Genomic DNA, 20,680 nt, shown 5'->3' with positions numbered 1-20,680 from the left:
AAGCCTTTACCTGTACGTTAGAGCAAACGACAGCCTTCAGTTTTCCTTACCCAAAGCGCCCTGTTCACAGTTGCCACCAACTCCTACAAGCCAAAACCGCCACACGAGCGGCCGAAGCAGAACTACGAGCCCCAAGGGGGACAAATCGGCCTAACTCCCCTCAGAGCCGCGTCCGCCCGGCCCGATCCCCCCTCCACGAAGGAGGTGAGGGAGGATCGGGCCGGGCGGACGCGGCTCTTCCTCCCCACGAAGCCGCACTCCCCCCCAGCGCCTCATCCCTAAGCACAGCGGCGGCCCGGACACCTCCTACCTCCGTCGGCGCGCTGGCAGCCCGCTGAGGGGCTCAAATGGCGGCAGCGGCGCGGCCCCCTCCCGCCTGCCCGCCCCCTCCTGTCAGGGCGCGGCGCCGACTGAGCCTTCCCGCGCGCGCCGGGCCCTCGCACCCCCCGGGTGTATCACTGCGCCGCGCCCAAACAAGCGCACGGGCGGCAGTGCAGACAGCCCCGGAAACGCCGCCACCCTCACTCGGAGACAGCTACCGTGGCCGAGAGGACGCACCGAGCCCGCCCGGCCGGGACAGGGGCCCCGAGGCGGCGGGACTCTTTTAGCCTTAACCGGTACCTGCTTGGCGGAAGGAGAAAAGAACAACCGAACTGACGGACCGGTGCTTGGTTTGAAAAGGCGCGCGGCAGCCGGCGATTGGCGGAAGGGGGGGGTCACGCGGACGCCCGGCGCGCCCAATGGGGAGGGCGGAGGCGGTTTGATTTCAAATGGCGGCGCTGGTCTGAGGCGCCGCCGCTCCCGCCTCAGGGCGGCGCCGGTTTAAACCTTCCTCCTCCCCCTCAGGCGGGTGAGGGATCCCCGCCCCGGGGGCCGGTGTGGGCCTGGGCCGGCCCCTGCAGCGCCTCCGTGAGGGAGCGGAGTCAGCTGGGCCCCAGGTATGCTCCGCTTCAGTTACTGACGTTGCTTGAAGCTTAAGAGAACTCCTTAGGTCAGTAAATAAAAGGTCCAGAATCAGTTTATATCACTTCAGCATAACTTAGGAAGCTGCTTTCTAAACGAATTTAAGAGTCTCTGTTTTCTGCACTGGTCTTCTGGTAATTAGATCGAAATACTCTTAAAAATGAAAAAAGAAAAAAAAAAAAAAGGAGCAAGGATGAGAGGGAGAAAGCAGCAGTAAAAACTAGAATTTTAACTCCATTTTAACCAGCCACCTTCATTTACCTACAAAAACTGATTCCTACTTCTGCTCTCTGACAGGAATCCATTACTAAGACTTGAATTTGAGAGTGGGGAAGACACAATCGAGACAAACGCTGTTTGTGCTGCTCTGTCTGAAGACAGAAGTAAAAAAAACCAACAAAAACCAAACAAACAAACAAAAAAAAAACCAAACCAACTGGCGAGTAATCAGAATTTAGTTCAGTCACACAAAGGTGGAAAGAGCTGTTCCTAAACAAAGCCAGTATCATCGTCCTCCTCATCCTTGATCAGGCTTATATATTTGATATTGCTATCGTGTGTTTGTATATTTTTAAAAATTAATTTCCAATCAATGAGATGATAATATCTTAGTATTAAAAATGAGAAGAAGCTGTCATTTAAAAACAGCCAAGGAGAGGGAGGTACCTTGGAATATAATCTCAGACCAGAAACACTTTTCAGATTGTAAAGGCTTTTAACCATAACCCTCTCCAGAATACCCGAGATACCTTTTCAAAATGCTTTTAAAAATTTATGCAGATTATGGTGAGACTATACACCTTCCATCTTTACGTTCCTAGAGTTTGAACATTTATACCAGTGGTCTGAAATTACAAAATACAGGCCCCAACCACCTCATTTTATTCTCCCGGAGTCTCCTCTATGTGATGCACAACATTAAGTTTTAAAAGCAAGCTACTTCTTTGCTTCCTCATTCTTCCTGATGTCCAAGGGAGTCACGAAAGTTCTTGGGCTTCTGGGAAAGATATCGGAAGGTGCTGTTTTCACCCCCATGAAAGGGTATAGGAAAGTGCTTAAAACCCAAGGGAACAGAGATTTGCCGGGTGGCAGGTGACAATTCAGGTGACACCACTCCTCCCCTCCCTGGGGGGCCAATATTGAGGGGGACAGGGAGCAAGACTGCTCTTTTGGCCTCCGTTTGCTCAGACTGGCTGAAACCTCATTTTCAGGCTGTGGTTCCACAAAAAAAATCTAAGCCAAATTAACCTCCGTTGCTGGAGAAGTACATAGAAGTTTGAAATAAGCACAAAAACAAAGCACTTCCAGAAATTGTGAATAATTTGGAAAAAAAAAAAAGAAGGAAAGCAATTTACTTTTGCAGATTATATTTAAAATATACCCTGAATAATACACATAAATAAGTTTGAATTTTGGATATTTTTCCTCTCTATTTCTTAGCTACCAACCATAAACTGGGAACTAACACTTCTTTTTTTAAGATGACCATGGGAAAAATCTCCCAAAGGAGAAGCGTGGGCTCCAACTTTCTTGGTATTTTTGATACACACCATCTTACCAAAGACATACAAAGCCAAAACATCTCAGTTACCAGAGTCCTTCAAAAAGCAAACCTTATTTTTACCATAATTCATTTACAGCAAAACCAGCCTCTCTCAATTCCTTTCCTTCTTCCCCAACATCACGCTTTTACAGTTCCCCCCCCAAGATGGAAACTCCAAGGGAAAATAGACAAGTTGTTGAGTGATGCCTGATTTTTTTAAACTTTTATAATAAATATGCATTACTGAGATACGGGATCTGGTGACCTTAATTCCAAGTTAAAGTTCTTTGTGTGGGTGGGGGGAAGAGATACAAAGTGAGAAAGGCCTTTTACAAGGTCATCCAGCCTTTTGTGTTTCAAGGGATAAAATTCAGCTCTTTCACAAAGCAGAACTCCTTTTGATATTGCTACTATTTTATTTAATTATCTAGTTTGCCTCAAATACCATTTTCTGTGGTATGATGACTTTAGGGTACTTCAGATATGGTACAGTTAGATATAAGCAGCTCTTTAAATGCTATTTTTTTCCTTTGAATTAAATTACTCTGAAGTCTATTTTATAAGCTTTGGTGGGGTTTTAATTTAGTTCAGCATATTAAGTCATGACCTTATTATCATACCTTCAGCTTGTCAGGACAGCTTTTTGCTACTGGACAATCTTGTATTTAGATGTTAAATATTCAGACAAAATCAGAATTCTGACACTGAGTATCACCGCCAATAAACAGATATTAAAGTCAGATCCTTCCTGGGGGTCTTTACGATCTATTTATACCTGAACAATGTATCCAAACCAAACAGTTTATACCAGAAAAGCTCTTTGAAAGCCTAATTCATTACAGTCTCTATTAGCCCACATCTGATCAAAGTGAGCTCGACAACAAAAGAGCCATTTTGGTGCTCTCATTATAGAATCATAGAATTGTCCAGGTTGGAAGGGACCTTTAAGATCATCTAGTCCAACCATCAACCTAACTGATAAAAAACCATCACTAAACCATGTCTCTAAGCACGATGTCAACCTGTCTTTTAAACATCTCCAGGGATGGTGCCTCAACCCCTTCCCTGGGCAGCCCATTCCAAGGCTTAATAACCCTTTCAGTGTAAACGTTTTTCCTAATATCCAATCTGAACCTCCCCTGGCGCAACTTGAGGCTGTTTCCTCTTGTCCCATCACCTGTTCCTTGGGAGAAGAGACCGACCCCCCCCAGCTACACCCTCCTTTCAGGGAGTTGTAGAGAGCGAGGAGGTCTCCCCTCAGCCTCCTTTTCTCCAGGCTGAACACCCCCAGCTCCCTCAGCCTCTCCTCATAAGACTGACTCTCCAGACCCCTCACCAGCTTCGTTGCCCTTCTCTGGACCTGCTCCAGCAGCTCAATGTCTTTTTTGTGGTGAGGGTCCCAAAACTGGACACAGCACTCGAGGTGGGGCCTCACCAGTGCCCAGTACAGGGGGACAATCACCTCCTGAGTCCTACTCACCACGCTGTTCCTGACACAGCCCAGGATGCTGTTGGCCTTCTTGGCCACCTGGGCACACTGCTGGCTCATGTTCAGCTGACAGTTGACCAACACCCCCAGGTCCTTTTCTGTCGGGCAGCTCCAGCCACTCTGCCCCAAGCTTGTTTAGATGCAAGGGGTTGTTGTGACCCAAGTGCAGGACACCTTGTTGAACCTCATCCCATTGGCCTCGGCCCATCCATCCAGCCTGTCCAGATCCCTCTGCAAAGCCTTTCTACCTTGTATAGGCGTTGTCATGTTGACAAGGGCCTTGGTGATTTTACATTAAAAAAAAATTTATATATAAAATCTGCAGTGAGCCAATAATTACATATTCCGGCATGACACACAGTTGTTTATTCGCGCACTTACCACACAGAATCCTGTCGCATCCTTTGTGATAAATGTCCCTGCAAACCCAGCAATACTTCCAGGAAAACACAAGTTATAATAAAGGTTTTAAGTGTGCCTTTAAATCTGTCTTCAAGAGCAGCCACGCTCTCTTAAATAGAAGATATACAAATATTTGCAAAAGTAGATCTATAGGAAAGAAGAAATGTCATTTTCTTCAAGGCTTAAATGTTCTGTAAGTATCTGTGATCATTTAATTTACGAGGAGTACAAACTGAGAAATACATCTGCATACAGGTTGAAGTAAAACTGTCAACTTTCAAAAACGTATTGAAAAATAGTGTATTTTAAATCACTCCTTGAATCTCCTCACCAGTTGTTTAGATACTTTTAACTTATTTGACCAATCACCAGGTAATTTAGGGAAAAGCTACTTCACTGAGATCCATCAGTATGGATCTGAGTGCCTTTGCAGGGCTTCACCAGGGTTATCAGTGGAAGACGGTGGCCCAAATAATACAAAAAGCTACAATGAATCACTAGAACAACAACAAAATAAAGAGAATTACAAAAATTAGCATCTTAATTCCTCAGATGAAGATCCTTATACAAGGTCATTTGTTCCAGTTTCTGAGCAGGTGGTTTGGAAGCACTTGAATGAATGAAGCTTATTTCTTGCAGATTTCTACTGCTTTTTTTTAACTCATTGTCTAAGAAAGCACAAATTCAGTTAAAACTTTTACTAAATTATGGCTTTTATAAGCTATATAGGTATTAGGTAAATATAAGGCACTAAATTCAGGCAGTAACTTTAGAATTAGCGAAAAGCCATCACCACCCATCAGCCCCCAATTGTAGAAAATGGAGTTACCTTTGAATATACCTTAAATTTGGGCAGTGGATCCAGAAGACACAGCAGGGAAATGCACAAACAAAACAATCACGATAAACCTTGCTTCTAGAATTGCCAAAACTAGAACAGTTCAGATACCTGGAAAGTGATTAAACCGCTAACTTCTAACAAAAAAGTGTTTATGTAGATGTGATTGGCCTGAATTCGGTTGCACTGTCATCACAGATGAGTTCTCAATTTGATTTACTTCATGAATTTTTATTGGGCACTGAAAAAAGTATATATTTCAGGCCGCTCACACCTTGTAAAGCAAAGTCTAGAGATTAGTAAGTTATTGTATGATGAATCTCTGAAAATTTAATGTTTTGCAATAGACTTCCTCTCTTAAAATGATGATTTATTAGGCATTATTGCACCTAAGATTTTTTGAATGCGTGTCATTCATACACAGAACCTCATTTTGACAAATTATTGTATGTGGGAGGAATCTGCCTGAGTTTATGAACAAACGGGGTATGTTTTCCAAAAGGTTTTCTATTCACATTTAATAAATACTTTGAAATAATACATTTCTTTTTTTTTTTTAAATGGTGACAGAACACAGCATAACAAACTACTGAGGGAAAACATTGCAAAAGATCAAACTTCTGTATATGATGTGAAGCACTTATATTTTTAAGCAAAAAAATCTGTATTTCAAAAAAAATAAATCACAGTTCATCTTGAAAACTAGCTTTCTAATAGGCAGCTTTCCCAGAAAGCCTTCAAAGACAGGAAAGATGACTGGAAAGCAAACTATACAATGTCATAGTGAAATACATCATTTTTTAAATGTAAATTTCTACTCTGTAGTACCTGGGACTGGGCGCGTCTTTGTGTCTGTACAACAGACTTGCCAGTTGCAAAGTTAGAACTGCTCAGATAATACCTACAGTGCTCACCAAGAGATGTATCCTTGACAACTCTGGATACTAAAACAGTGAAAACCTCTCACTTGGGAACAAAATTCTTACTCCAGGAAAGTTTGCCATGAACTTCCAACGGATCGCTTTTAATCCTCAAGATGACCATAAGAGGGATTTTGCGTTTCCCGTTCGGTCCTTCCGCTATCTGCCACGTGTGTAAGAGTCAGTGATTTGTGCGCGTGTTTATTATGACCTGGGGCAAGATTCCACTGTTTTCAGCAAATTACATCAATCTCTATTAAAGTATGCGGTACTCTTAATAAGGAAGAAAACCTATCCCATGCGCTGCTTCCTTGGAAACAGCTTGCACTTGATCCATAGGCTGCCATAAAATCTCAGCTAGAAAATACTTTGCATGTGACACTGATGAAACCACTGGAACAATTTCTAATGTGATGGAATTAGCCTTCCAGTACCTGAAGGAGGGCTACAGGAGAGATGGGGAGGGACTCTTGATCACGGAGGGGAGCCATAGGACAAGGGGGAATGGTTTTAAACTGAAAGGGGAGATTGAGATTAGATACTAGAAAGAAATTCTTTGCTGTGAGGGTGGTGAGAGCCTGGCCCAGGTTGCCCAGAGAAGCTGTGGCTGCCCCATCCCTGGAGGGGTTCAAGGCCAGGTTTTGAGCAACCTGGTCTGGTGGGAGGTGTCCCTGCCCAGGGCAGGGGGTGGCACTGGGTGGGCTTTAAGGTCCCTTCCCACCCAAACCACTCTATGATTCTATGAAACAGGTGAAAGAAAAATATGATTATTTGTGAAAGAACTTCCTTGGCAAAGTCTCAGCTTGTTTAATAATTTAGTAATTCTCCTACTCTGTGCAAAGTAGCAGAGAAAATGTATAAAAATCGTTAGAAGAAAGCTCTTATTAAAATATCTAAATTGCAACATAATCCTTTAATACCTAAGATGAAGAACATTCACGGTGAGGTTCAATTGCTTGAAAAATTCTCAGTCACATCCAACAGTTTCTATATTAAGGAAAGCATAGCTTAGACTTGACGTATACGCCCTACACAGAACAAACGTCTCTCAGTTTATATTGTTTAAATAACCTAGTAAAATAAATGTCTTGAGCCATTTACAACAAAAGTGTCTCTTTCTAAAAGCTGAGTTTTTAAAATCATAACCACCTTCAGCGTCACAAGTTGTAAAATGCAAAAACTTGATGAAAAAGCACAAAGTCTTTATGGTATTTCTTTGTAATGTTTAGAAATAGGAAAAAAAGGTGCACATTCTCATCAGATGGGCCAAGAAAAATTAATTAGAGTTATAAAAACTTTATCATCAATACAGTATCTAAACAGCTGAATGTTACCTGCTTGAAGGAGGTGAGGATCAAGTGATCCCAAGTCCTTTCTGCAACTTTGGATTTGCTGTTAATAAAAACACTATGATTGGCTGAAGGTTAACGAAGATGCTGTTTACTGTTGATCTTTACAGAAGAGACCAACAGAAGCGCACTAAGGTGAACACAGGGAAAAAGTCATTCTTTGTCTCAGAGTTTGCAATCCCCATTATTTAGCTTGAATAATCTAAAAATTTAGATCTATAATAATCTATAATGATCTAAGATACTATACTGCTAGACAGAACCTTATACTAGAAATTGTGCAGAACTGCAGTAATCAATAATTATGGTTACCAATAATTACTTAAATTAACCCATGATGAATTAATAACTGATTAATACTTAAGATTTCTCTGTTTTCTGAAACCACACACAGACATCTGTTCTGTTCTCACACAAAGTTACCTTTCCGTGGGCTCACAAGCTGTGCTTCTTGATACCTGTATAAAATAAAAAGTATACAATCCAATCACATAAAATATTTTTTATTCTCTCCTCTGGAATTAATAAAAAAATTAATAGCTTTTCAAAAAAAAAAAAATATCACTCTTAACTCGGTACTATTTAGTGTCACAGTAAGAAACAGCAGTGTGTTCCTGAACACTAATTTCTTAAAGGCTCTGTATTTCAGTGTGATGTTTCCCTGGATTTAAAACTCTGCAGGCAAATTGTTAATCAGTAAATTTATCTTTTCAGTGAAGCAAAGACACCTCTTGAGAATGCAGATGCTGCTACCTTTAGAAAACAACATTTTGGTAAAGTTACTACTGGAAAACGTTGTGCTATGGTTATTCCTGGTGAAAGCAGCGTGATTGCCAAGCACAAACACTCGAGTGTTAGAGCAGTGCACAAGAAGGACATGAAAACTGAAAGTTCTAAACAAGTTTGGAAAAAATAATCAGGAAATTATCCACACTGAAACCGCACCTCCCAAACACTTGGTGTCAGGTGTAGCAGATGAAACAGGGCTAAAGGGGTCAAACCCATAAATATTGCTTCATTAAATCATACTTTACTAATAAGGTTTAGTCTTTTCAAATCTCAGTGACATAAGCTTGACATGAGGATTGTAATTGTTCCATAAAGTTACTCCTGGTTTACATAAACCTCCCCTGGCACTTGTTACAAGACTGGGCCATCTTGATTATTTTTGGCACCTGAGGTCCAATATAAAGCCTGCTGAAATTAATGAAATTGCTGTTAACTAGAGTGGGCTTTCAATTAATGATGGGTTGAAACGGTGACAGTTGAAAGCTAAGCTATTCTTTTTATCTTGGTATGATACCATAGTGCAGCCCAGCGCTGTTAAACCTCAGGTACAAAGAAGAGAAAGGATTTGAGTGCTGAGAGCGAGCTCTTTTCCCTCTCCCTCCCTTTTGGGAAAGTCCCTTTCCCTTGGAGACCCGCTCCACACCCCCCGGAGCAGCCTATGATGAAATAAGGTGCTGGGCACCCCCTTACAGCCCCCGTCTCTCTCTCTCAAGGTGCTCGACCCCAACTCTGCCCCGCTCTGATGCCTTGCTGGAAGGAAAGGAACTATTGTGCCAGGTGCTGGGCAAATATCCCAGAGAAATAACCATTATTGAGCTATTGCGGGGCCAGACCTGGAATCGCCCCATTTATACCCAAAAGGGAAGGCTCCAACAGGCAGGGTCACGTCAAAGCTCTATATTATCAGGTCTTACTTATTAATACACTTTGGGAAGACCCGGCCTTTCAATTGCTATCACAAGTTTCTACGTGCTTTTTACGCACAACGCTTCAGACACCGATCTGAATATTACTTCCAAATAGCTGCAGATAAGCACTTTCAAAATTATTTATCTGGATAATGGATTTCATCTCCTTTAGCATACTTAATTTAAATGAACACATAGTGCAGGAATGAAATTAAAAGATTTAAAGAAAGCCATGCAGGTTGAGAATAAAAAGGAAGCTTTGTTCTTGCATCAGAATGTATTAGATCTTGCAATTTGCATATACAAATAATTCAGCAACATTCACTGGCTTTAAAAACACAGCAAGATCAAATTATAAATGTAATAAAAGAAAATAATAATAGTGAAACTGTATAATACATACATATATTATAAAGATTTGACAAATTAAATACAGTTTGGTTATACAGAAAAGTTTCAATAACTTTACATTAAAAATGGTACTAGGGAAATGAAAACATTTCAAAATACTGAACACGGGTGGTCAGGCTCATTTTAAAAGTTTAAAAAACTGATACGTAAAAATACCCTTAAAAACACTGGTAATTACAGTATGCATTCTTCATTAAGGCCCAATTCAGCAAAGCACTTAAGGGATTGCTCCAGGATATGGTACTTAAATGTTTTGGGGGATAAAGATGTCACAAAGCCAATGCTTAAATGCTTGGGTGAACTGGAACCTCCCTTAACACATGAGAACAGACAGTCAAGTCACATAGTGACCAAAACGACAGACAGATCAGAATGTACAACTTCTAATCGACTATTTGGCATTTTAAAGTAATTCCATGCAACAGAGGAAAATTTAAAAGAAAATTCGTATATATCGATATATCAAGATAGAGCTCCCCAGTTGTCAGGCTGCTGCAACGAGCAGTCTGTTGGCTGAACACAAGAACTGGAAAGCAAGGTTTCAAATTATTAAAAAAAAAAAAAAAGTCTTTACGTAGCTATATTTGTGACTTCTGAAATATATTATAGGTATTTCTGTTTCCTCCTAGATATCTTTACATAGTTAGCAAGTAAAAATCTGAGCACCCACTTCATATTTGATGTTTCAGCTTAACTCCATCCTACCGAGAGCCAACACCACCCACCATTGCCGTGGCGCTGAGGAGGCTACTCCGGATCCAAGCTTTTATTGAAGGGACCCAAAAAGGCTGCCCAACAGACATTATTCTTCAAATGTAGGCTAAAAATCCCAACACTGGGATCTAAAGGGGACCAGAAAAACAGGCTGCTTTGGAAAACGGTGGGAATTTCTGTGCGTTAATTTTCTCTGGTGATTTAACCACTCTTTATCTCCCTGTGCTACAAGTGATCGTACTGACAACCTCACTCCATAGCAAATTTATTTGTTGTCTTTTTAAAAATGGATAAAATTTTAGCATGCAGCAGTCATGTAAACTTAGCATTTGTTTCCGTTACGCTTTCTGCGTCTGGAGCGTATCTTCTAATAGCAACTCGCAACAAAGGTTTAGTCTTTAAACAATCTTTTTTTTTTTTTAAGTGCATAATTTACTGTACAAATAAATACAGAAGTGCATGGATGGGAAGACACGAAGCAGTAAATGGCAGTGTTCAGAGCAGTGTGCTCAGACGTTTCTAAACTGCACCCTTTCCATTCGGTATGGAACGAAGGGAGAGGAACCAGCACCTTCCCCTTCCCTTGTGCTGTTACACGGGATACGGCCAGTTGTCAGCGGAAGTGAAAAATGGGATAAAATAGTGCAAGAACAACAGTGAAATGAGCAGTGTAAGTTGCTTGTTTTAAATAAGGCTTTTACGTTTGCATTGAAAAAAACCCAACCGACTGGACGAGACGGAACTATTGCATATTAGTCACGTAATTAAAGTACATATTCGCATACTTTGTGCTCATTAATTCATATATGCATTTTAAAGAGTGGAAAAGATATACTTTTTAATTATTCAACATTCGGATGCCCTGTGATTTTTGGATTTTCTAACCCCAGGCATATCTTGTTCAGGGCTACAATAAAGACTTTTAACCTTTATTTCACCAATTATATTATCAGTAGTACTTTTGTTAAAAATATATCTATATACACAATCATATACCCCTTTTAGATAAAGGAATCATTCCTTTTTTGATAATATATATGGGAGAGTAAGAACATAGAGGTGCTTTTTGCTGCAATACAATGTTGCTAGCATTATGCTGCTAGTAAAATGGTTTGGTTTTTTTCAAAATTTTAGCAAATACTGTTAATTAACTCTTTTTCTTTGATTCAACAGAATATCTCCTTCGCCTTTTCTCAAAGTGGAGAATTATGCACATGCCTACAGAGAAGCTTGATGTCCATTTCTGACAACGGCTATAAAGCCTCTTCAAGTAGACAATTTCAAGTGCTGCAAAATATACTCTTCTGATATGCAAAATAGTGGTAAACTCCCATTATAGTCTTTCTAAATTGATAAAAGCTGGTGTAATATTTAGGAAAGAACAAAATAAATGGGCTTTGAAAGCTACGTTAAATCAAACATTTAAATCTGTTATTTATACTGATTTTATCTTAGTGACAGTAAGACTCAAAATAGAACTGCCAGCAATCTGGTGGTTCTTAAAAACAGACTTTAAAAGCAGTTATATTTTTCCAGCTGGGCTGTACATTATTACGCATGAAGGGCCAAATTCTGATACCTTTATCATTAATAGCACTTTCACTCCAACAGTCTCTTTGCCTTTAATGAGACTAGCTGTGAAATAAATGACAAATAAGCACGAGCAGGTTACCAGAATGCATCCCCAAATAAACATCTATTTTCATAGCAAAGAAGGAAGATTTACGGCCAAAACATGTTTAGTTTAAACATATGTACCATAATTCACTTTTTTTTGGTATGAAGTATAAATCACCTGTGTAAGGTTTCAAGAATTGGGAGATAACATTATTGATAAATATTTATAAGTGGGGAAAAAAATATCAAAGAAATAGACCCTCAAGAATTAATTTAATGTTATTTAGAATAAAGATTTCTATACCATCTTATAGTGATATACTGTATATGAACATTATACTTCGCTTTAGAAGATATTTATATTTAAGAAATAACTTTTTACAGCAAACGCAACTTTTAGAGCAAATGCAAGGTCATATTTACAGTAAAGTCAACAATCAAAATGACATGGAATAAATTAACAGAATATACAACTATTTATACAGACAAATTAAAAAATAAGGCAGGATTTTTCATTTGAAATTAGCATAATCTGAAAATATGTCGATGAAATCTTGTACCACTCTGTAGCAGAATTCATACTGTTCCTGAAAAACAAGAAAAAGACACCAAAATGTGCTTGGGTTGCATCAAAACCGTAATTCTGCAAATCCTAGCGGTAAACGCAACAGGTTCTAACTCGGGCCAGAAGCAGAGGACGAGTCAGTTCCGGTTTTTCTTTAAAAAGCCGCTATGCCTTCGACATGATTTGCTGCATTTACAAAATCTGTGACAAGACTGATAATAAACGGAATTGGCACCTGAATTCCCTCCTGCTGGAAAGCAGAGTTTAGCTGGAGCCTTTCTGCAGGATCAACTGGGAATATCCGCAGCAATTCCACCCTTAACTAACGTTATTAACTCGCAGAGCCAGAACCCCCAAAGAAATACGCCATCCCTGTCTCAGCGTGACTGCGGATAATCCAATTCTGCTCCTCCAACCCCTTCCCTCCCATCTGTACTATGGAAAAAAACATCCACCTGAAGAAGGTGGTTTGAGATAATTGTTTCCAAAGAAGTTTCAAATCACAGAATGGAAGCTGCCATTAAAATACTAAATATCAGCATCTTTATATATTTTTCCAAAAACATACTTCTCAATTTTTATTTTTTTTTTTTTAATACTTATTCAAAAGGGAAAAGTATCTGGATGAAGCTTCACATGTTACTTGTAGCTGACTTCCAAGAAGTCGTTTCTCCCTTTCAGCAACCAACTGCAAGCTGATTTAAGCCCAGACATTTTCAGGTAAGAAAGATCAACTAATACATAGCTTAAAAGGCTTTTTTTTTTGTTTGTTTTGTCACCTGCAACACTCAAAAAGGTTTTGGTTTAACTGTCTCCAGGTCCTTAAAGACACAGAATGCTTACCCAAGTTGTATTTTTAGAAATGCTATAAAAACCATCTGTAAAAACACAGATTTCTGATAATACCTTGTACACACACAGCCATCATACATAATTTATTTCAACCCGCAAAAAAAAAAAAAAAAAAAAGCCTTTGTTCTCCTCCCACAAGAATATTTACAAACACACATCCTTTGGCAAGGATCTGGATTGTTAAATATCATACCAGTGTTTGCACCATGTGTGGCCTTTGCAGTCTTAAGCTCTTCACAGCTTGAAATACATCTAAGAGCCCTTCAGCCTTCACTCGTTCCAGGATATTGCTGAGTGCTATGAATGTACCTGTTCTTCCAGCGCCAGCACTGCAAGGCAAACACATTTCACAGAATCACAGAATTGCAGGGGTCAGAAGGGACCTCTGGAGATCACCCAGTCCAACCCCTGGCCACAGGAGGGTCACCCAGAGCAGGTTGGACAGGAACGTGTCCAGGCGGGTTTGGAATGTCTCCAGAGAAGGAGACTCCACACCCTCTCTGGGCAGCCTCTTCCAGGGCTCTGCCACCCTCACAGGAAAGAAGCTTTTTTCCTCATGTTGAGATGGAATTTCCCATGTCCCAGTTTGTGCCTGTTGCCTCTTGTCCTGTCCCCGGGCATCACTGAGACGAGTCTGGCCCCATCCTCTTGCCACCCGCCCTTTAGATATTTATAAGCATCAATGAGATCCCCTCCCAGCCTTCTCTTCTCCAGCTGAACAGCCCCAGATCTCTCAGCCTTTCCTCAGCAGAGAGATGCTCCAGTCCCCGATCACCTCCATAGCCTCCACTGGACTCTCTCCAGTAGTTCCCTGTCCTTCTTGAACTGGGGAGCCCGGAACTGGTCCCAGTGCTCCAGATGTGGCCTCAGCAGGGCAGGGCAGAGGGGGAGGATGACCTTCCTGGACATGCTGGCCACACTCTTCTTGATGCACCTCAGGAGACCATTGGCCTTCTTGGCCACAAGGGCACATTGCTGCCTCATGGGCAACTTGGTGTCCATCAGGACTCCCAGGTCTCTCTCTACAGAACTGCCTTCCTTAACACACCTTAGGATAAATGTCTTAAAAGAGGAAATAATAGTGATATAGAATAGCCAAATAGTACTATTAGGCAACTTCTTTTTTTTTTTTTTTGTGCTTAGTTTGTCAGCTAAGCTATGCCAGAACGGAGCCAGAATTAATGGCACTTAACTCAGAGCCAGGCTGGAAACAATAAAGGCTCGTTATGGGAACTGCTGTAAGCAAGTGGGAGATGCTGAGCTGGCTGCGGCAGCGCCCAGACACCCCCAGCCAAAGTCTTGACACCCAAACAACGAGCCGGCAAAGCTGCAGTCACCTTCCACACGGACAACTTTGGGTGTTCCCACTCCCCGCTTTCCATGTTAAATCTTGACGGGGAGAACGCAATCTTTACACTTTCAGTTGCAAAGCCTGATTATAAAGCACAGAAGCACCACGTGATCAAACCCACATTTTTCTGTTAAGGTTGTGATTTATAGTTCTGCATGGTGGGCAGATATGAAAGCATTATTGTTATCATCATTTATTATTATTACTCAAAAGCAATTTGATGGAAAATGTCCTATCCAACTATAATGCTTTTAAGGACTCTTAGGATCTAAGCCATTTCTTAAACAGATGTATTAATATAAGGACAAACTACTGCAAGTCTACCTATCAGCCTGTAGTACATACAAGAAACTAAAGTCAACTATTCTGCCTTAATGACAATAAGCAACCTAATTTACTCCAAAACAACGTGTTCCTTTTGTTTCAGTGTGTTTCACTGGGTATATTTTGTCCTTAGATCCATTTCAGATCACGATTCCATGGAACTAAAATATATTTCAGTAATTATTATCTGTTTTATTATACCTAATGCCAGAGAAAAGAAATAAATTAAAAGAGATGTCTTTCTCTCTGCTAATCACACTGATTAGGGACTATTTGACACCAACAAAACAGTGGCCGTGCACTGGAAGGCCAATGGCTTTGATAGGGAATAGTTACCAAAACCAGAATGGGATTGGGAACTTGGCAATCAGTGGTAAAACAGAGCGGAAGGTTCACTGGATTGCTGAATAAAACAAATACAACATTTAAATTTAAAAATATTAAATTTAAAATTTTCCTGAGTTTTAAGCATAAGTAGATGAACTGTAATCACGTCATTGCTTTTACCTTATTTCTGTCAAATACAGAAAAAAATCTGATAAGCACAAGCCTTAGGAAAAGATTAAGTGGAAACGTGTGTATCCTCAGCTGGACACATTCAAAGTCTTGGAGGGAAAATGAGCAGGTACGTCGTATGAGATGGGTTATTCCCTTTAGACAATTACTTTTATCAGATTAAAGACAACTACAAAATCTGAGAGGGTTCAGATTTATTTGTAATCAGCTAATCTCTAGCAGCCACTTGTGGTTTCTAGAGCAACCTGTGAGTGATGCATTTCAGAACAGGTTTGCAACTCTCCAAAGATGGGGGCACGAAGACATAAAATAAACCTGTACCCAAAGGTCCTCACCCACACTGCTTATTCATTTATGCCTAGAAGATGTATGCATTGCTTCACACTCCATTTTTAATGCTCCTTGTGCTGGGCTCACTCCCCTTTCTTTCAAAAACCTGCTTTTAGCAAATCCTTAAAGCCCAAAGAAGTTGGGTTTTGGTGGTTTTTTTTTTTTAATTAATTTAAAAATTTTTTAGTATGGATGCACAGAAAACTAAACTGCAGTTGAAAAGCAAGAGAAAAATACTTATTGTCTGAGGGGAACACAGCACTACTCTTTGCATACTTGCTACTCCTTCTGCAAATTAAAAAAGCACAAACAAACAAAAAAAAAAGAAGAAAAGAAGAGAAAAAACACGTGGGAAGCCATGAACAGAGGAGGCAGCTGCAGACACACACTGGAGGAGAAGGGAGTTTGAATTTAGAACAGCTCAGCTTGGAATTCCATTGGCAACTCAATTAGCAAAACCCTTCTAAACTATTTAGGGTTGTGTCTCGGTTCTACTTCAGAATCATCTATTTTAGCAGCTCCTTAAAGTGTTCGTAAATAGTTGGAAAAAAATGAACAGAAGTTTTCACAAGTTCACATGAATTCTCTGAAAACTCAGTGTTAGGCTTGATAGGTCGTTACTTATTCATAAAGTTTCATTTATATTTGAAAACTCAAGTGTGACTTCCCGGAGAAGTTCAGGTAGCTCGAAAGCTGTGATGTGCAGGCTGCCCAAGCAGGAGAGAATTCCCAACATTAAAAATCCTAGAATACATTCTGTGCTTTGGGGTTTATTTTCTTCTTTAATCCATTTTACAATGATTGCAGTAAATTTTGAAAAAATAATACTACTATATCTAGGACAAATGCACAGCAAATGATTAATCTAAAGCTTTGGAGAGGCTGCAGGTCTAAAAGCTCGGGAAAGCAGAAGCGATGTGTAACTCAGTTTTTACACATCTAATTTTTACATATCAAAGACATTAGTTGCTTTTACCTCTTATTGTATCAGCTACAACTCCTGGATATTTTACCCACTTTAATTATTCAGAATTTTAACTCCCCAGCAATTCAATAGAAGTCGCTGTTATAATGTGTCAAATTGCAGAATCAAACACCAAATGCCATCATCGCGCTCGAGTGCAGCCACCAGGGGCTGGTGACCTCTTGGGGTTAATAACTTATTTAAAAAACCAACCCAAAGCAGAGGAACTTCTCTTCTGGGGGCTCTGAACCCCTCCTCACCCCGTCCCTGGGTACTGTCAGCTTGACTTTGTATTGACCAGGAGACAGAAAAGGCTTTACTGATTTATAAAGATTAAAATATTTTAAAAGCAATGTATGATTTCTGAATTAAGAAAAGGCAGAATATTATTTTTACTACTACTTTTTTAAAAAGTCATCATAAAGGGAAAAGACAAATTTAAAAGACTGATGATAAAAAAACCCCACACCCTGAAAAATATCATGAAAATCAGAGGAAAAGACCTATATATACCTTTTAAAAGGAAAAAAAAAAAGCAATAAAAGAAGTGTTGTTCAAAAATAACCTGGCATAGGACAAAGAGATATTCTAGTTATCATTTATCAAGTCATACACAAGCCTCCTCTTAGCATTAATGTAAATACCATTTTCTCTCGGCTTTCAAGGGCAGGGATACAGTTTGCCTCCTGCTTAGATGAGGGATATATTTTGTTCTCCTGATAGTCTGAATTAACCAACAGCATTTTGGTCCCAAGAGAACATTGGAGGGCTGTATTGGTGGGTAACATCACACACCACAACAACAAACCCACAGCTTTCCTTTCCTAATCACGGCATTTACCAAAACTCAGGTGCAAAATTATCACACGGCAAGTTAATAATGCACTTGTTTCCTCCCAGCCATTAAGTGTATGTTCATTTAGCAAAAGACAAGTCACAAATACTTTATGTAGCCCTAATTTTTCTTTTCTGTTCTTTTTTTTTTTTCTATTTTTTCTTGTAGTTCTTAATTTTTATTTATTTTTTAAGGAATGCAGTCTGTTTCATCACAAAGAAAAACTGCTGTAGAAGCAACCAGACTGGGGAAAAAATGGCTACTGGTGGGAAGAAAAGCCAAGTCCTACCTGCAGTGCACCGTAATGGGGTGGTTGCCCGTTTGCTGCTGCTGCTTTTGGACCGCCGCGATCAGGTCGATCATCCCTTTTCCTTCTGCTGGAATCCCGATTTCTGGCCACCCGTGGAAGTGGAACTGCCGGACGAGCCTGCTTTGCTTCTCCTGGTTGCCCTGTGTGCGTGAAAACGGCAGATTTATCCAGTTGTTACTTCGACATGAAAACACATTTCTTACTTTAAATATTCCTAGCATAAATTTTGCACCGCTGGAGTCGAGGAGGCTGTTTTCAACCTGGTCCATAATATATTATCATAGAATGAGAATAACTTTTGTATTGTGCCCGAGTCCAGCTAGACTACAATAAATTTAAAAAAAAAAAACAACCCAAACCCACGAAAAGAAACCCCAACACCCACACCCTGCTTTGATCTCGGACATGTTTTACTGACCGGAATTTTCATAGGGCTTCAAGCAAAAATGTTTCATTAAAGCTTCCTCTTGATTGCTACAGTGGTGGATGTTGATTAACCACATTTATCTTGAACTAGAAATTCCAGCATTTAAGCGACGTAATTGTATTTGTAAATGCCTTCAAATGCAAAAAAAAAAACTCATGAAATTTAAAAACCCTACCTGATTGTATGTAACTATGAAGTCCCTCACACTTATGGCATCTAAAAGACTGTCATTCTTTATTTCTACGGTTATCTCTCCGTGAGTTACAGAGCCCTCTGACGGCCAGTACTGGCAGCATTTTTCCTGCAAAAATGAGAGAGAATAGTAAACGTTCCTTGAATTTTTTTCCCCCGTTATCTACGGCGTCATGAATCTCTGATATAGGAGGTGACATGACATACTGCATAATAAACGTGTTCTAAACACTTGGTAATGAAAAGGATAATAACCAAGAACAGAGTAATAAAATAGTTCTATAATATAAACTATTAAGATGGAAAGGACTTAGGAGTCATCGATAGCAAAGACTGCTTTAAAACAGATCAGAATAAAATAAGTAACTCCTGAAATCAATGCAATGTTGTTAAAGAGCCCCCCAAAATCAACAATAAAAAATATTTCACAGCACTAAGACCCCGGTTGCAGCGCTGAACCCCGAATCTTCAAAGTGCAGCACACAGAGCGTACACAGGACTCTCTTCATTAGTTAATGATGTACCAGGAGAGGGTCAGAACAAGCCACTGGAGCTTACGCTGGCAGGACAGGGAGGGAAGTTTTCACAAAAGCTTTGTTCGCAAATCCCAAACCGCTGTTCCGTATGAGACATCCCTGTAAATGTTGTGCTTGGGCCCTTTCACAAAATGTAATTTTCAGTAGTTTTGGTGGGGTTTCTGACAATCAAGCCAATAGTGAAGCAAGAGCTTATTTTAGGAAAGGCAAAATTCGCTAGAATTTGCAGGCAACAAATCATTTATCTAATATTAATGCTCATATTTTACAGGCATTACCAGCAACTGCTTTGCCGTGGAGCTGCGGGACACATACCTGCTCCCTCTCTTGAACTTCGGTGAGCATGACGATGGTGTGGCACTTCCACTCCCACACCATCCGCCAGAAATCCTCCACCGTGTGCGGCAGCGGCCCTTGGGTGGCAATGAAGTAATCCTTCTGGCGATAGCCCTGCGGAGAGAGCCCAGGGTGCCTTTATGTCATGACAGGTGAGTACCAGTGAAGTGGGAGGGAAGGTGATGCTCGGAGAGGAGGTCGCTGCTTGGCAACATGAGGCTCACTGCAAATCTGGTGACACTGAGCCCACCCCATTCTAGCTTATTGCCAGAAATGCAGGAAAAAAATCCCCCAAATTCACAGTTATAGAATGGTTTGGGTTGGAAGGGACCTTAAACCCCACCCAGTGCCACCCCCTGCCCTGGGCAGGGACATCTCCCACCAGAGCAGGTTGCTCCAAGCCCCCTCCAACCTGGCCTTGAACCCCTCCAGGGATGGGGCAGCCACAGCTTCTCTGGGCAACCTGGGCCAGGCTCTCACCACCCTCACAGCAAAGAATTCCTTCCTGAGATCTCATCTAAACCTTCCCTCTTTCAGTTTAAAACCAGTACCAGGTTTAAAGTGTAGTGGAAGTGTCCTGAATATTATTTTATGAGTTTTTACAGTCACAGCTGGAGAGATGAAATTCGGCAGTTAGAGGTAACAGTATTTCACAAGATTATCACCATTCCATAGTAAAGCTGATAGCTGCAATTGATAATATTTAACTCATTTTTTGAGCTACAGTTCTATTTACGCACTGATGTGATCTTCACAGCTGTAGTATCCACAATCCTCAACCACTAATGGGGTTTTACTGCTTAAGGATATAATTAATTCTCATATTTAAATAAAAATAAGACACAGTGGAAGGTGTTGCCCAGGTTCCAACAGGAAGCTGGGAACAAAATTAGGAATTAACACAGGTCTGCCCAGGTAAACCCTGGCTCCCAGACACTATGGCAGCCTTTCCCCACATGAACTATGGATTATTTTTTTTTAACTTTTTAAAGTCGGAAGAGCACATACTCATATCCGTTGACCTGAACGCAGATAATGGAACTGTTGGACGTTAGTTGTACAGCTGTTTCCCTGCCTGTTTGTTATAATTTAATAAAAAACCTTAGGCTTACAAACCTAACAACAAGAAGAATGTTTAAATTACACAACCATTTAAACTGAAATTGAAAACTCCAGATAAGAAATGTATTTGGAAACTC

At 40.5% G+C, this 20,680-nt stretch overlaps 1 protein-coding gene across 2 annotated transcripts in view; it reads right to left on the bottom strand.

Annotated features, from left to right (window-relative positions):
- Window positions 1–9,468: 9,468 nt before the first annotated feature.
- The window catches only part of PTPRE (protein tyrosine phosphatase receptor type E), a 38,509-nt gene continuing 27,297 nt past the window's right edge, over window positions 9,469–20,680 (bottom strand). For both annotated transcript variants that reach the window (XM_074159145.1, XM_074159146.1), the window contains 5 exons: window positions 19,461–19,595; window positions 18,593–18,718; window positions 17,970–18,130; window positions 13,554–13,689; window positions 9,469–12,530 (listed from right to left, as the gene is read on the bottom strand). In XM_074159145.1, coding sequence (XP_074015246.1) covers window positions 12,456–12,530; window positions 13,554–13,689; window positions 17,970–18,130; window positions 18,593–18,718; window positions 19,461–19,595 — 633 coding nt within the window. In that variant the 3' untranslated portion in view covers window positions 9,469–12,455. The remainder of the gene's footprint in view (window positions 12,531–13,553; window positions 13,690–17,969; window positions 18,131–18,592; window positions 18,719–19,460; window positions 19,596–20,680) is intronic.

The sequence above is a fragment of the Numenius arquata genome, chromosome 15 (genome assembly GCF_964106895.1).
Source record: "Numenius arquata chromosome 15, bNumArq3.hap1.1, whole genome shotgun sequence".
Classification (NCBI taxonomy): Eukaryota; Metazoa; Chordata; class Aves; order Charadriiformes; family Scolopacidae; genus Numenius; species Numenius arquata.
Note: the sequence above shows the minus strand (reverse complement) of the source record. Positions and strands in the feature narration are given on the sequence as shown.